This window comes from Chrysemys picta, unplaced genomic scaffold (genome assembly GCF_011386835.1).
Source record: "Chrysemys picta bellii isolate R12L10 unplaced genomic scaffold, ASM1138683v2 scaf1, whole genome shotgun sequence".
Taxonomy (NCBI): Eukaryota; Metazoa; Chordata; order Testudines; family Emydidae; genus Chrysemys; species Chrysemys picta.
The window spans coordinates 2,256,226-2,273,073 of record NW_027052708.1 but is presented as its reverse complement, the minus strand read 5'-3'; the positions used below and the strand labels follow the sequence as shown (position 1 = coordinate 2,273,073).

At 47.2% G+C, this 16,848-nt stretch overlaps 3 protein-coding genes across 9 annotated transcripts in view; 2 read left to right on the top strand and 1 right to left on the bottom strand.

Annotated features, from left to right (window-relative positions):
- Positions 1–16,848, bottom strand: part of LOC135977481 (deleted in malignant brain tumors 1 protein-like) — a 723,293-nt gene that overhangs the window by 91,793 nt on the left and 614,652 nt on the right. The gene's annotated exons all lie outside the window — the stretch shown is intronic.
- Positions 1–16,848, top strand: part of LOC135977486 (olfactomedin-4-like) — a 689,021-nt gene that overhangs the window by 358,515 nt on the left and 313,658 nt on the right. The window lies entirely within an intron of this gene.
- LOC112061359 (scavenger receptor cysteine-rich type 1 protein M130-like) overlaps positions 1–16,848 on the top strand; it is a 737,202-nt gene that overhangs the window by 710,662 nt on the left and 9,692 nt on the right. For 2 of the 4 annotated variants that reach the window (XM_065578751.1, XM_065578750.1), the window contains exons 1-4: positions 645–802; positions 7,277–7,591; positions 14,807–15,121; positions 15,358–15,672. The exons of 1 other annotated variant lie outside the window; for it this stretch is intronic. In XM_065578751.1, coding sequence (XP_065434823.1) covers positions 739–802; positions 7,277–7,591; positions 14,807–15,121; positions 15,358–15,672 — 1,009 coding nt within the window. In that variant the 5' untranslated portion in view covers positions 645–738. Of the gene's footprint in view, positions 1–644; positions 803–7,276; positions 7,592–14,806; positions 15,122–15,357; positions 15,673–16,848 lie in introns of those variants that run through there. One more of the 4 variants, XM_065578752.1, reaches the window with a different exon arrangement.

Genomic DNA, 16,848 nt, shown 5'->3' with positions numbered 1-16,848 from the left:
AGCACTGATGGGCATGGTGTGTGCAGGGCATCCTGCTACTGCAAAAGAGAGTCACGGCCTACTCAGGAAGCCCTAAGCTCTGCCTCTACCACTAATGATCATGGTCTAGTCAGGAAACCCCAAGGTCTATTAGTAGAACAATATTACAGGTGGTGCTGGGTAATTTCTTTTGTACAACAACTGATCTGAGTGACACAACCTGGTTCTAGTGATTTGTCTTTGTCTACAATTGGGCATGTCCTATACTGAGAATTGGTCTCATAATGATCACCTTTGGCACAAGGGATTTTTTTCCTAGTTTATAAAATAACCTGCCTCTAATATCTCCCAATTCATGTTTAATATGATATTGAATCTATTGGGATGAGAAACAGCACGGATACAGTTTGTTCAGAACTTTTCCTTTTCCCTCACTGAAGATTGGGGGTTACCCGATGATCTGAGGCTGTGGTAAACCTGACGTCAGGAGGGGGCTCATCACTCATATATGGTGATGTTTGTTGCTTTCAAGTTTTATTGGATGTGTTAGCTCCATAAAGTCACAGATAAAACCACTAATAATAACTAAAAAGGCAGATGGGTTTTCTATTGGTTCCTTCCTGCAGCTGATGCCAGCCTCTGAATCTATATATTTCCCTTCCACTGCTTTGTTGTCACGTGTCAGACACAGAGGAGGCCTGGCAGGTGCTTAGGGGCAGCCAGTACAGTGTGAGGAGGGGACAGCAAGTCAGGCTGGCAATGAAGGGACATCTCTCCACTCTGGTGCTGTGGCTTCTTCTCCTCACAATTCAGGACATAGAATGTAAGTCTCCTCTGTGTTTCACTAGGGCAGCTGGGTTAACTGGAATGAGGGTTAACTTTTATAGTCAACTTTTTACCATCGGTGCCTGGCTAGGAGGATGTGACTTTTCCTTTCAGGATTTATTGGATCTTGCCACTGTTACCGAGGCCTTTGTTACCTTGAGATTGGACTATTGCAGTGACCGCTGTGTGGGGCTGCACCTTAAAACTATTCCGAAAACAAAGCTGGTGCAAATGGCAGTGACTCACTGAGCAGGGCATCTCGCCGGGAGCATGTTACAGCCGTGCTGCAGGGTCTGCACTGGCTGCCCAGCTCTGGGTGGAGATTAAGATATTGGTGATGATTTATAAAGACCTAAATGGCCTGGGACCAGCCTCCTTGAGGGATCACCTCTCTCCCTTTGCTGTACGGCCAGAGCTGTGGTTAGAAGGGGTGCCCGAGCTGGCTCCCCCTTTTATAAAGGAGAAGAGTAGCTGGCAGCGTGCTCTTTGTGAGTACGCTGGAGACCGATATCATTTTTGGGGGTAAACTTTATCAGGAGAACACACTGAAAAGACATTTTAAAAATAACATCAAGTTTAGGAAGTCGGGAACACACTCTGGGCAATTCCAAATAATTTATATTTGTAATTATTATAGCAAAATGCCTTGTGGAGCAATCCGTCTGGACTAGATCCCAGTCACCACTTTCTACATCATCCCCCCTCCCCCCACCCCCCCCAGCCTCGTCATCTGAGAGCTCTAGGATCCTTTCAATCACTACTAAAATATATCAGATAATGTGATATGTGAAATCCCCCAGTTTGAGGGTTCCAGAGAAGGGCTCCTCTTACCACCCTGAGGGTGGAAGTGCTGAGAGATCCCCATGGTCCAGTGAGGCTGGTGCATCTCCAACTTGTAGTTTGTGTCTATCTTCACTATGAATATTCTCTTAATTACTTCACATCTTCATGTCACATGGCCCTGCCTGGAAATGTCTTAGGGGCTGGTTATGATGATGCCAGAGAAGTATCTGACCCTGAAGATGACCCAGTTTGGGGGCAGAATGATGAGGAAGGCACTGGGGCAAGTGACAGGAACAGGGATTCACAGACAGGTGACAGGTTTTAGAGTAGCAGCCATGTTAGTCAGTATCTGCAAAAAGAACAGGAATACTTGTGGCACCTTAGAGACTAACCTGGCAATTTGCTGACTAGGCTTATTTTGGCAAAGCAAGGTTATCTTTTGTTTGTTCTGCTTCTATTAGCTAATCACTATTTGCTAGGCCTCTGGTCTCTTGACCAAACTCTGCACTTTTGGTCTGGAAAAGAGCTGGCACAATCCATATGTCAGGTTGTTATATAAAATGTGCATGGATTTTAACCCTTCACTGTACATGACCAAAAAGCAGAGAATTATATAGTGACACCTGGTGAGGGATAAATGACTGTGCAGTTATTTGTGGAGAGTGTCCTATAATGATGCCAAGCACATGTTCAGCTCAGTGTATTTTTGTTGGACTGATGTGCATCATCTTCTAGAAAGTTTTTGCAAAAAGAAGAACAGGAGTACTTGTGGCACCTTAGAGACTAACAAATTTATTAGAGCATAAGCTTTCGTGGACTACAGCCCACTTCTTCGGATGCATCCGAAGAAGTGGGCTGTAGTCCACGAAAGCTTATGCTCTAATAAATTTGTTAGTCTCTAAGGTACCACAAGTACTCCTGTTCTTCTTTTTGCGGATACAGACTAACATGGCTGCTACTAGAAAGTTTTTATTTTCAATGGGAAATTTGAGTATGCTTCACATGATGCAGACAGAGTGACACGGGGGAGTTTACAATATAGGGGATATCACCATGTAGCTACTTTTCCCTTTCCCTCAGTGCCCCAGTTCTCCACCCTGAGCCCCGAGTAGAGGCCATGTCAGTCTTTGCCAGAAGATCGTGTTTCACAATTATTGGCCTATTTAAATTGTGTGGAAAAACAAATTTGTACAATGATGTGGGGTCCAGGCAAACAAGTGATAAAATATCAGGGACGGACTAAAGCTGCGAGTTTCACTCTCAGCCCCAGATCTGAACTTCCCCAGGGCTCAGGGTGCTGCGTTTGGTTCATTATTCCAAGTGGGGCCACAGAATTAGTGGAAATATAAGATAGATTCAGTATGCAAATATGATTGTTATCCTCAGGGCTGGATTTAAACCTATGCGCCCCTAAGCACAGCATCTTCAGCGCCCCTTACCCTCCCCATGTGGCCCTGCCTGGAGCCCCCCTCCTTCCCCATGTGGCCCTGTGACCCCCAGCAGCCCTGTATGGCCCACTCTGTCTCCTAACTGGGCTCCAAGAAGGCTGCTGTGACTTTTCACTTGAGTTAAAAATGCACCCACCACCCGCCTGCTAGGTGTTTGCTGCTGCCCAACGGACCAGTCAGCCTCAGCCAGCTCAGGCTGTTCTGGTGCCACAGCGGCCTCTGGTGAGAGAAAGGCAGAACTGCACCACATTTTCTGCAGAAAAAAAAATTGTGCCTCCATCTGACAAGAATTCTGCACATGCTGCAATTGTCACCTAAGGAGAGGGGGCATGATGTGAGACAAGGGGCTTGTGGGGTGTCTCAGCAGGGAGCAGGGCAGATCAGGAGGCTCCTTCCCTCCCAAGAACTCAGCAGTGCGGGCAGCAGTATTAGGATAGTAAAATAGCTCAAAATATCACAAATCGCAACTGCTATAAAAACCTGGCAACTGAAGGCTAGAAAATCGCATACTTGGCAACCTTCAGTGCCCCTACAATGTCGGTCCCCCATGGCACATGCCTAATTGGAAATCTGGCCCTGGTTATCCAGAGGGGGGCTGATGGCTGAAATCAGGGAATCTTCAATCCAAAGACAATCACAGATCTCATGAAAGCCAATGGCAGGGTGAGAACTCTCTTTTAGGCTCAACAGATGGAGCAATAAAGATCCTTTATGTAGTTAAAACAGCTGCAGACAGTGGGGGCTACTGAAAAAGGCACTGGGCACATGGGCAGGGCAGAGCTAAAAGCCAGGGGTTTCCCTTCTTGCCAATGCAGGGGCCAGGATACTGGCATCAGACTACGTCTGTTGGAGGGAGAAGCCAGGAGAAGGAGTTCTGACCGGGATCCTGGAAGGGAGCAAAGAAACAAAGCCAGTTGGAGCTCGCTGGAGGGGCAGGCTGGGGGTTTCTGAACAAGGAAACTGCCGGCTGTTGTTAGTTTCTACTGTGTGCAGGGAAACAGAACTGTGTGCGCACTTAGCCAGAGCAGTGTTACAGCCCTGGGTCCTGCCACAAGTGAACGTCGCCGAATTAACTCGATTGAAAAAAGCCCCTTTTTCCTAGTGCAGACCAGGCCCAAGGGGTTTCCTTTGGGACTGGATTGAACAGAGCGGCACCTGAATAACCTTCCCTGTGGATTGCAGCAAAATAAATGTTTTGTATTTGCTTGGCATTGAAGGAGCAGGATGGTCTGGCCATATACTGTTGTGAACTGCACTGTTCTCTAAGCTCCATGAAGGCTCCATAAACATGGTGTCCCCAGCTCAGCCATCCACCGCTGCAACTAGCAGCCAGCCTGTTCCAGGGGTCACAGTGGCACTCGACATGTAGCTGTAAGTCATGGGCTTTATAATGATGCCAAGCGCCACAGATCAAAAAACATGAGACTATAAAAACCATCCAGTCTTGTTTCTCAGTCTGTCTTTGAACTGTTCAACTCCCCTCTACTCCTCTGCCAGAGTGGGGGTGAGAATCGCAGGCTGCAAAGTCACCCTCTAGTGCACCCAAACTGCACAGCTCCCCCTGGCGGCTCAGCTGGAGACTGCACTTACCCTCCCCTCACCCCTGAGACGGGAACTGCCGTCCATTGCCCAGCACTGCCTTCGCTCTCCCCTCCTGGTTCCGTTCCTCTGACAGATGAAGGACTGGCTGGGAAATAGCTTCACAGCCACTGAGCTAATTCGTGCAGCATCGTTCCCACTCACACCGAGAACTTCTGTTACTGGTCAGGGGTGAGTTACAGACAGAGATACTGGAGACCTTCACTAGGGCCGCCCAGAGGGGGGGCAAATGGGGCAATTTGCCCCAGGTTCCGGGCCCCGCAGGGGCCCCCATGAGATTGTCGGAGGCTCCCCCCACCTCTGCCTCCGCCTTCCCCCATCCCCCGGCGCCTCAGCGCGCCGCGTCCAAAAGCGGCCCTGGACGGCGCTGCAGCAGCATGGCTCGGGGTGAGCCTGAGCTCCTCCCGCTCGGAGTGGCTGGTAAGGGGGCGGGGCTGTGAGCTCCGGCAGGCCAAGCAGCAGAAGCTCCTGGATGCGGCTCGCTGAAGCTCTGGGAGAGGCGGCAGGGTAAGCCCCTCTGAGCCGGGCACCCTGCGACCCCCAGCTCCGAGCCCAGCCCCTCTGAGTCAGGCACCCCTGACTCCATCCCCCCCAGCCCTGACCCCAGCTCCAAGCCCAGCCCCTCTGAGCCGGGCAACCCCCCGACCCCATCCCCCACAGCCCTGACCCCCAGCTCTGAGCCCAGCCCTTCTGAGCCGGGCACCCCCCTGACCCCATCCTCCCAGAGCCCTGACCCCCACCTCCGAGCCCAGCCCCTCTGAACCGGGCACCCTCCGACCCAGAGCCCAGCTCCCCACCCAGCCCCAGGCCACAGTAGCACCACCCCCAGGCAGCGACAGCCCATTGGCACCAACCATCACCATCACTCAGCAACAGCCCATTATGTAATTGCAAATGTATACATACCACTAAAGCATTTAATGTTTTTAAATAATGTATTTAGTGTATTTTCAAATTATTACAAATTAATTTTTGAATGTATTTCACTGGCTATTTTTTACATTTCCAAATACATGTTACTATAGTATTGCAACTTTTTTTTACAGAAGGGGCCCCCGAAATTGCTTTGCCCCAGGCTGCCTGAATCCTCTGGGTGTCCTTGACCTTTACACTGACATCAACCATTGATATCAACTACAATGTCATCATAAACACACCAGGATTGATTTAGTCTTTTGCAAACAGCAACACTTCCCTGGTTTCCCCCCCACCCACTGCAACTTCTCAGCCTGAGGCTGGGAAGCACTGCCCCCATTCTAGAGTCTCCTCCATTCTCCTCCCCATCTCTCCTTCGCTCCTGCCCTCTCCCACTTCTGACCCCATCCCCTGCCTACTCCAGACTCCATTCCCCTCCCCAATACTCCCTCCTGTTCTCCTGCTCCAGAACCCCTCCCCTACCTCCTGTTCACCGGTACCAGACAGCCCTCCTCCAGCCCAACTCCTCCATCCTCCCCAATACTCCCTCATGTGCCCCTGCTGCAGGCTACCTCCGCTCCCTCCCATCCTCCGTTCCACACCCCTCCCCTCCTCACCCTCTTGCTGCCCTGCTTCAGACCCTCTCCCTCCTTCCCCCACAAGTTCACCCTTCCCCACCCCTCCCTCCTCCTTCCTCCCTTATAAGATCCCCACTTCTCCCCATGCAGACCCCCTTCTCTAAACCTCCTTCTGCTCCCCTCCCTCCTGCCCCCTGCTCAATAACCTCCTCTAGCCCCATGCTCCCTGCTCCCCTGTCCAGACCATCCTGTGCTCCATCTCCACTCCTCCCTCCTGCCCCAATTTTAGATCCCTGTCCCCTCCCCTCCCTTTTGACTCTCTGTCCTGCTTCCCTGTTAACCTCCACTGCAGACACCCCTCCCCTCCACACTTCTCCCTCCTGCCCGCGCTTTCTGACCTCCTTGCCACCCCCACTCCAGACACACCTCCTTGCTCCTGCCCCTTCCTACCCCCATTCCAGCCATCCTCTGCTCTGTCACTCCTTCCCCCTGCTACAGACTCTCTCCTTTACCCACCCTCTTTTCTCCCCTGGCTCCAGAACCCCATCCCTACCCCTCCCTCCGGCCGACTCATCATCTTTACCCCATTCCACTGAATCTTCCTCCTGTCTCCCCAGTGCCCTGCTCCCCTTACTCTCCCCATCCTCCTTTCACTGGGTCTCTGCTGCCCATCACAGGCCCTGGGTCCTCTCCAGCCCCCTCAGCCATACAGAGACAGCCATGTTCCCATTGGGCTTTAGTGGGAAGTGGCAGCCAGTTTTACTCCAGGCGGCCTCACTCCCACATACTGACAGACTGTAGGGAGATGGTGGCATCTCGCTGGTTTCAGCCCCGGTGACAGTAACAGATGGCATCATCTGAAATAAGGGAAACCCTGAGAGTCGGCGCCTTTCATCGTGTTCTCATGGGACAGGTAAAAACACCCCAAATCGCCAGAGTGGGGATAAAATGGTGAGAGCTGCAACACTGACAGCCCCGAGTGTGAGGCCCTGAGACGGGATCAGGTGGCACCATGAGGCAGCTCTGGGCATGTCCCATTCTCCTGGCTCTGGGTGCGGATCCCCTGCTGCCGGGCACAGATTCTGCTGTGATAACGCTGAGGAGGGGGCTCCTTGCTCACTCTGACCTGTTCTGTGTCTGTCTTTGAAGGTGCTGATGAGCTGAAGCTGGTGGATGGAGGCAGCCCCTGTGCCGGGAGAGTGGAGGTTAAACACCAGGATCAGTGGGGGACGGTGTGTGATGATGAATGGGACATGGCAGATGCTGGGGTTGTCTGTAAGCAGCTGGGATGTGGAGCTGCTGTCAGTGCCCCTGGCGAAGCTCATTTTGGAGCAGGATCTGGACCAATTTGGCTGGATGAAGTTGCCTGTGATGGTACCGAGTCTGCTCTCTGGAACTGTGGGAACGAGGTATGGGGTCAGAGTGACTGCAGTCATGGAGAGGATGCTGGAGTGACTTGTTCAGGTAAGAATCAGCCAGCTCAGTCCTGAAAGGCAAATCCCCTGAGACAAAAGGGCTTGAACCCACAAGGTGTTGTGTGCCTGTGACTCTAATGAGAAATGAACAAAAATAAGAGCAAGTCCTGTAATGATTGTAAATACTGAGCTGTAATTATTACGGTTCATGTCACTGGTCACTGAGGATCCCCCTGTTTGACTGTGAAGCATTTTCATTATCTCATTTCCAGTTTTTTCAGTGCCACATCTTTCCTTTCCCTTTACCTCTGAATGTGGCTAAAAATGCAGATAGGAGAGAAAATGGAAAAGGAAAACGTCACTTAGGCTCCTAAGTCATTGAGGCACTTTTGAAAATGTTACCCTCATGCTAAAACTCAGACCCAGACACCCAACCGCAGAAGTACAGCATCTGGGGCATTTGTGTAGCCCCTTTGCCACCTTCATAGGGTGACCAAGGAATGGGCAAATTCTCCCAGATTGACCAGAATTAGATTTAGCAGAGAGCACTCCCCTGTCTGCTCTGTTACTTCTCACATTTTGGATCAACCAGTAATAGAAAATTTCATAGTCTCTGCTACCCTGTAGATCTAGCATAGAATAGAGAGCTCAGCCAAAAATATACCTCAACCCTATACAGCTCAGGAATATCATATTATGGAGTCATTTGTTGTGACTCAATAGTTAACATTACAGCTACAGACCCATTACACGTTTTATTTTTAACTTCTCTCTTTTTAACATTTAGTAGGAATAATATCGTCACTAATCCCCATCTTCCCTGTATAGAGGTGCAGGGCCAGCTCATAGCGCCAAACCCAGGGGTCCTTTCTCAGGCAGTCAGCTATTGACTGTAATGTGAGTTTGCTTTGTACAGACTGAATAGAAGCAGGATAAAGGACTCAGGATTGGGCCCATTCAGAATTATTCCAGAAATAACCAGCCAGCCATCTACAAAATAGCCCTGTGCACTAGACATCACTGAGAAGAATCACATATTGTAACAGAGACGTTTCTGCACCAAGAGATTTTTGAGAGATGCTGTCCTGACAGAATACTAGAAAACTTTCCCAAAAGTGACAGTCGTCTTCTTATATGCAGGGTTGCTGTAGGCGTGTTAGTCCCAGGATATCAGTGACAAGGTGGGTGAGGTAATAGCTTTTATTTGACCCACATCTGTGGGAGACAGAAAAGCTATTGAACTTACAGAGAAGAGCTGTGTCTAAGCACAGAAGTTTGTCTCTTTCGCCAACAAGAGTGGGTCCAATAAAGATATTACCTCAGCCATCTTGTCCCTCTCAATTCCTTCTCGTCCAGCTTTCACTTTTCATTTCTGGTTGGATTAATACCAAACTTCGCCAAAACATTCTCCTCTGCCCAGATCTCTGCCTCAGTCATTGCACAGTCTGGACGGTGCCCAGGGAGTGAATCAGGGACGCACAGTGAAAGAGGCTGTTGTCTGTAGACCCACAGTCTCATTGGTTGCAGCAGCATCATCATCGTCTTCGGTGATTCCTCCATTCGAGGATGATCTCAACCACAGATTTATATATGGGTCCTGAGTATCGGGGGTAGCCGTGTTAGTCTGTATCCACAAAAACAATACGGAGTCCAGTGGCACCTTAAAGACTAGCAGATTTATTTGGGCATAAGCTTTCGTGGGTAAAAAAACCTACTTCTTCAGATGCATGGAGTGAAAGTTACAGATGCAGGCATTATTATACTGACACATGAAGAGAAGGGAGTTACCTCACAAGTGGAGAAACAGTGTTGACAGGGCCACTTCAATCAGGGTGGATGTAGTCCACTCCCAAAAATTGATGAGGAGGTGTCAATTCCAGGAGAGGCAAAGCTGCTTTTGTAGTGAGCCAGCCACTCCCAGTCCCTATTCAAGCCCAAATTAATGGTGTTAAATTTGCAAATGAATTTTAGTTCTGCAGTTTCTCTTTGAAGTCTGTTTCTGAAGTTTTTTTTGTTGAAGTATGGCTACTTTTAAATCTCTTATAGAATGTCTAGGAAGATTGAAGTGTTTTCCTACTGGCTTTTGTATGTTACCATTCCTGATGTCCGATTTGTGTCCCTTTATTCTTTTATGTAGAGACTGCCCGGTTTGGCTAATGAACATGGCAGAGGAGCATTACTAGCACATGATGGCATATATAACATTAGTAGATGTGCAGGTGAAGTAGTCCCTGATGGTGTGGCTGATGTGGTTGGGTCCTCTGTTGGTGTCACTAGAGTAGATATGGGGACAGACTAGGCAATGAGGTTTGTTACAGGGATTGCTTCCTGGGTTAGTTTTTCTGTGCTGTGGTGTGTAGTGCTGGTGAGTATTTGCTTCAGGTTGGGGGGCTATCTGTAAGCGAGGACTAGTCTGCCTCCCAAGGTCTGTGAGAGTGAGGGATCATTTTCCAGGATAGGTTGTAGATCGTTGATGATGTGCTGGTAGCTGTACGTGATGGCCAGTGGTGTTCCGTTATTTTCCTTGTTGGGCCTGTCCTGTAGTAGGTGACTTCTGGGTACCTGTCTCGCTCTGTCAATCTGTTTCCTCACTTCCCCAGGCGGGTATTGTAGTTTTAAGAATGCTTGATAAAGATCTTGTAGGTGTTTGTATCTGTCTGAGGGATTGGAGCAAATGTGGTTGTATCTTAGGGCTTGGCTATAAACAATGGATTGTGTGATGTCTCCTGGATGGAAGATGGAGGCATGTAGGTAAGTATAGCCGTCAGTAGGTTTTCGGTATAGGGTGGTGTTTATGTGACCATCACTTAGATGCACTGTAGTGTCCAGGAAGTGGATCTCTTGTGTGGACAGGTCCAGGCTGAGGTTGATGATGGGGTGGAAATCGTTGAAGTCCAGGTGGAATTCTTCAAGGGCCTCCTGTCCGTGGGTCCATATGATGAAGATGTCATCAATATAGTGCAAGTAGAGGTGGGGCACTAGGGGCCGAGAGCTGAGGAAGCACTGTTCTAAGTCAGCCATATAGATGTTGGCATACTGTGGGGCCATGCGGGAAGCCATAGCAGTGCCACTGACTTGAAAGTATAAGTTGTCCCCAAATCCGAAATGGTTGTCGGTGAGGACAAAATCACAAAGCTCAGCCACCAGGTGTGCCATGGCCTCATCAGGGATACTGTTCTTGACAGTTTGAAGTCCATCCTCATGTGGAATATTAGTGTAAAGACCTTCTACATCTGCATCCTTTCCATTTTTTTTAAATATCCTTCTTAAAATGTGGACAGCACAGCTGGATGCAGTAGCGGTCTCACCATGCTGTATACAGAGGTAAAATCATGTCCCTGGTCAGAAATTATCCTACAAAATAGAGCTTCATTGGAAAATGCTGGTTTGTTGAACTCGACATTTCCCATGAAAGTGAGTTGGGTGCAATGAACTTTCTCCAGACCACAGGCAGTGTTATGGCAGAAACCTGCATGGTTAAGTGCCAGCTCGCTTTGGGGGGCTCCAGCCAGCCCTGCCATGCAGACTGTCTTGGGGCCAGGTACCCCAGTCTTCTCAGGTCAGCTGCTCTGGGATAGCTGCACCATGTAGACTGCCCCAGCACCAGAGACCCTGGTGTTCTATAATCTGCAGCTCCAGGGCAACCCTGCCATGGAGAAGGGAGTCCCAGCTTTAAACAGGGATCAGCTCCCAGCTCCACAGCAGGGAATTTAGAAATCCTGGGATGGAATCCTGATTCCCAGGATCTCTGGCTCTGAGGCAGCCCTGCATTGCAGACTGCTCCAGACCGGGGACCCCAGAGCTTTGAGACTCTCCGGCCACCTGGCTATTTGGGACACCAGCTGGCCCAGGAGTCTGGAAGCCCAGGGGTCCCCAGTCCAAGGCAGTCTGCATGGGGAGGTTGCTGAAGAGCCACAGACCCTGGGAACCCCAACAGCAGCTGAGAGAAATTGACATTTTTGTTTTTCTCTAAGCACTGGTGAAACTGACAAGAATGTCAGTGTCACTCATCATCTGCTGGTGTCCCTGGGAGCAAATTTCATGTTGGACACACCATGTGTTGGTGTTTCCAGAACAAATGTTGAGAAGATTTCTGGTTCACAGGAAGTTTTGAAATAGCAAATTTTCCTGTAAGCTGGAAATCCTACATTTCATCCAGTTCTTCTCACTGGTCCCCCGTTCAAACCTCCAAGGATCACCTCAGCCTTTTCACAGCATCACCCTGGGAGTCTAGTTCACTGGCTTGTCCACTATGACACATGCGAAGACCATGGGAGATATCTGTATGTTTATGTATATTGTGTGTACCTCTGTTTCTTTTATTGCTGTTTTACCATTTCCTACCAGGGTTGAAAGAGTAACTCCTGCTGGAGCTCCCCCATGTCCCAGCAAGGCAGAAAATGACTACAGAGACCCCAGTCACTGGTACTTAACTGACAATACAGGTGTCAAGGCCTTTCAACTTTTGCCTCTGACCAAGCCGGGCACAACCCCCGCCCCCCCCCATCTTGGGAGAGGGGAGGGGCCATTCACGTGGGCAAATTAAATAAAGAGCTTGGGAACTTTGAAAAGGGGAGCCCTGATGAACAGAGAGGGAGAGGCAGGGTCTGCAGGGAAGGAGATTGAAACCCAGTCCCCAGAAGCAGGGGTACCTGGGATAGGTTGGCCAGCCCAGGTTTTGAGAGAAATGCTGAGGATTAGGTAAGACATATTCTTGTTGGCCTTTAGTTGCTTTAATACTTTTCTCTCTGGTCACTGTGTTCCTATGGATACATAAATAATATCACTCTCCTGGGCCTGGTACTAGTCAATATTTTCATTAATGATTTGGATAGTGGAGTAGAGAATAAACTCATAAAATGTGTGGATGACACAAACCTGGGAGGCGTCACAAGTTCTTTGGATGAGAGTATTAGAATTCATAATGACCTTGATACATTGGAGAATTGGTTTGAAATCAGCAAATTAAAATTCAGTAAAGACAAGTACAAAGTACTAGACTTAGGAAGGAAAAATCAAATGCAAAAAATCCAAAATGGGGAATAACTGACTAGGCAGCAGTACTGCAGAAAATGTTGTGGGGTTATATTGGATCACAGACTGAAATGGGTGATGCTGTTTTGAAAACAGGAAATGTCATTCTGGATTTAATTAACAGAATTGTCATATGTAAGACAGAGGAGGTAATTGTCCTGCTGTACTCAGCACTGGTGAGGCCTCAGCTGGAGCACTGTGTCTAGTTTTGGGCTCTCTCTCTCCGATGGGTAGGACAAGAAGTAATCCACTTAGATTGCAGCAAGGGAGAGTCAGGTCAGATATTAGGAAAAACTTTCTAACTCTAAGGATAGTTAAGTACTAGAAAAAGGTACCAAGGGAGGTTGTGGAATCCCCGTTGTGACATTGCACTCCATATGTTTCATGGAAATATGCTTATGAGCGTGAATATGATGTAACTGGAATATGCTTTATGCAAAAGTCTCCTGTAAGATATCATAACAAAAGTTATAAACTACTGAATATATTCCTCCTATTTGTATAGAAATATGAAGTATAACTCTGAGGTCCTATTGTAATTATGCAAAGTGTGGGCCATTAATGGTGGTTTAGAATCTTGATGGCTCCTATTGACTAGGACAATTGGTTGTAGATGGTTTATTTACCTGCAAGCCTTCCTGTGTACCTGTAGGCCAGCCTGTGGATAATGAAGAATGAGGTCTCAGAGGACATGTGCCCATGTCACATGATACTGGAATTCATTGTAAATCTGGTACTTTTCTATTTAGAAGGAGGGATGAGGACCCAGAGAGACAAAAAAGATTCCCACCTTGTACCAAAGCTATATAAAGGGGTGGAGCAGGACAGAGGGGGCTGCCAGTCATGAGACAGCCCCTGGTTTCCACCTAAGATGTCTGCTGGAACTAACAAGGACTGTACCAGGGGAAAGGATTGGGCCCAGACTAGGGAGGAGTCTAGTCTGTGAAAGAAACTTATTGGAACATCTTTGAGGGTGAGATTTTACCTGTAATCAGTTTCTTAATGTATTAGGCTTAGACTTGCGTGATTTTGATTTATTTTGCTGGGTGACTTACTTTCTTCTGTCTGTTATTACTTGAAACCCCTTAAATCCTACTTTTTATACTTAATAATATCACTTTTGTTTATTAATGAACTCAGAGTAAGTGATTAATACCTGGGGGAGCAAACAGCTGTGCATATCTCTCTATCAGTGATATAGAGGGTGAACAATTCATGAGTTTACCTTCTATAAGCTTTATACAGAATAAAATGGATTTATTTGGGTTTGGATCCCATTGGGAAATGGTTGTCTGGGTGCTGGAGACAGGTGACCTGCTGAGCAGTTTTTGGTTGAAGTCTGCAGCTTTCGGGGTGTGGACCAGACCCGGGTCTGTGTTGCAGCAGACTAGCGTGTCTGACTCAACAAGGCAGGGTTCTGGAGTTCCAAGCTGACAGGGAAAACGGGCTCAGAGGTAATTTCAGATCATCAAGTGGCAGTCCCAAGGGGGACAGTGCCCTCTGTGACTGAACCCGTCACACACGTCATTGGTGACTTTTAAGAACAAGTTAGACAAACATATATCTGGGATGGACTAGGTATACTTAAACCTGTCTTGGTGTGGGGGGATGGATTAGCTGACTTCATGAGGTTCCTTCCAGTCCTACATTTCTATTTATTCCAAGATTTTATAAGCTATTCAGGCGTGCTGATTTTTTTTAAAAAAATTTCCCTAGTAGATACTGTTTAACATCCTCCTTAGTTACCAATGGACTGCAGAGTGGTTCACCCTCTTCACATAGTATGAATACACATCCTGCTTCTATCCAAAACCAGAAATGTTTCTTGAACACTTCTGCCTTATTTGCATTATTATAAACTATTTTACCATCTCCATTTGTAATGGGTCTACACCTTTGTTAGGATTTGTTTGTTTGTCTTTGCTCCTAATATACTTTAAAAAATTCTCAGTATTGGTCTTAGCCCTGCCAACTATTGAGTTTTCCCTGATAGCTTTAGTTTCCCTTATTGATTTTCTACATCTCATAACTTCTAATGTATATTGATTGCTATTAAATTCCCCTCTTTCCATTTGTTGTAAAAAAAAAAACAAAAAACAAAAAAACACCTCTAATTGCTGCCTGCACTGCCCCACTGCACCAGGATGGGCTTTTGGCCAAAGTTCTAAGGCAGAGAACACCTAACTCCTTCAGGCTACTTTGTAATTTTCATCCTTCATTGGCTTTCTAGGACACATTGAGCTCCAGCTGGTTGGAGGGGACAGTGCCTGCTCAGGACGTGTGGAAGTAAGGCATGGAGACACCTGGGCTACAATCTGTGATGCACACTTTGATCTCAAAGCTGCCAGTGTTATCTGTAATGGACTACAGTGTGGAACAGCTCTATCTATCCCAGGAGGAGCTCACTTCGGAGAAGGACATGGACCAATCTGGCCTGAGGAATTCCAGTGTGTAGGGAATGAGTCACACCATGTGTACTGTCCCAGGAAATCACATGGGAGTCAGACTTGCTCACATGAAAATGATGCCAGTGCCATATGCTCACGTAAGAATTTGGCACAATGTCTCTAAAATCCCAGTGTTGTGTATTCTAGTGCAGCAATAAAACGATCTCACTCTGTAGGGAGCTGGGATAATAGAGCTGCTATCGGCGTCTAGTAAAACCTAAACAATCCAATATAATGGGAATGGGCTCAATCCCCCCGACTTTCCTTTTCTTTATTATTTAATATAAAGTATCTTAAATGCTCCCTCTCTAAACCCTTTCTCCCTTCTCCCCAGGGCACACACGGTTCCGGCTGGTGAACGGCAGCTCAGAGTGCTCAGGGAGGGTGGAGATCCAGGTTCTTGGTGCCTGGGGAACCCTCTGTGACTCACGCTGGGATTTACCGGATGCCAACGTTCTCTGTCATCAGCTCGACTGCGGATTTGCTGTATCAGCCCCAGGAGGAGGGTACTTTGGGAAGGGAACTGGCTCTGTCTGGACAGACACATTTCACTGTAAAGGGACTGAAACCCATTTGGGCCATTGCCCTGTTACTGCCCTGGGGGCCTCTCAGTGCTCTCACGATAATGACGCCAGTGTGATTTGTTCAGGTAAGTGCAGGAGAGATGCTGGATTAATGACACCTGCCCCTCAGTGTGTGATACTGTCCCCAGAGCAGGGAAACTTCAGGGCATGGCAAGGGAAGGGGGAGCTAGATCCTAAACCATGTCCAATAACAACTAATATATTACAAGTAAAAGTAAAATAAGTATTATCACAAAATAATAGTTATGACTAGGGAAAGCCCTGGATTTTCCAGGAAGAGCTTGAGCAAAAGTTTGTGTGTGCAGGGCAGTAAAGCAGGGACAGAATTTGTCCTTAAGAGTTTCATAAATCTCACCAACTCACTGTCCCCATCCTTTTTTAAAATCATTACTCTGGTAGTTACAGGGGGAACCACCCCCTATATGGATGTTGCTTCACACTGTCTATTATAAAATATTCTCAGCACCTTTTTCAGAAGCTCTCGTGTCTTCATTGATTGTAGCAGGCCTTTGCAATTTGGCAAGGGGTCAGTGCCAGGAAAGCACCTCCCCTTGCTTCAGTGAAATTCCTTCCATTTTGGCTGAAATATAAACTGCTGAAAATAACAATTTCCTTTTTCTCACATGAGTACCTGAGGATATTTTTGGTAGCATGCCACAAAGAAAATAGTACTTTCTCTCACTGTAAAAATAAAAATAAAAAAATTCACACCTTTCCAGTTGAAAAAAGTTCAGGAGTGTTGTTCCCTGCTTTCTGATACTTTTTTCAATCTTTTTATAGTGGGAAAAACAGGGGGGAAATAACAAGGGAGAAAATGCAGGAGAATCTGTAAACTATAAAATGAAAATGGAAAACTGATTTTTTGTTTCCAGAACCTGAAATGAAACAACATTTTAATTAGAATCTAAACAATAATTATCATTCAATTTCCAAAAGTCAAAATCTTGGTTCTTTTTTCAAAAATATCCAGAGAAAAACTGAAATATTGCATTTGAAATACTTCATAGGAAAAAATTAGCGGTTTTCAACCAGCTCTAATATTTACCTTACATACAAAAAAAAAAGAGAGAGAGAGGAGAGAAAAGGATAATGTTATTTAGTGAAAGTCAAATACTCAAAATTTAGGAAATACCAGCAGTAAGGTTGTCTGTACATTGCTAATTCTCCTGCCCCATTATGCAGATACATTATGATACAGTCTAATTTCAGGCACACGTATTATTTGTTCCACTCAGCTCCTG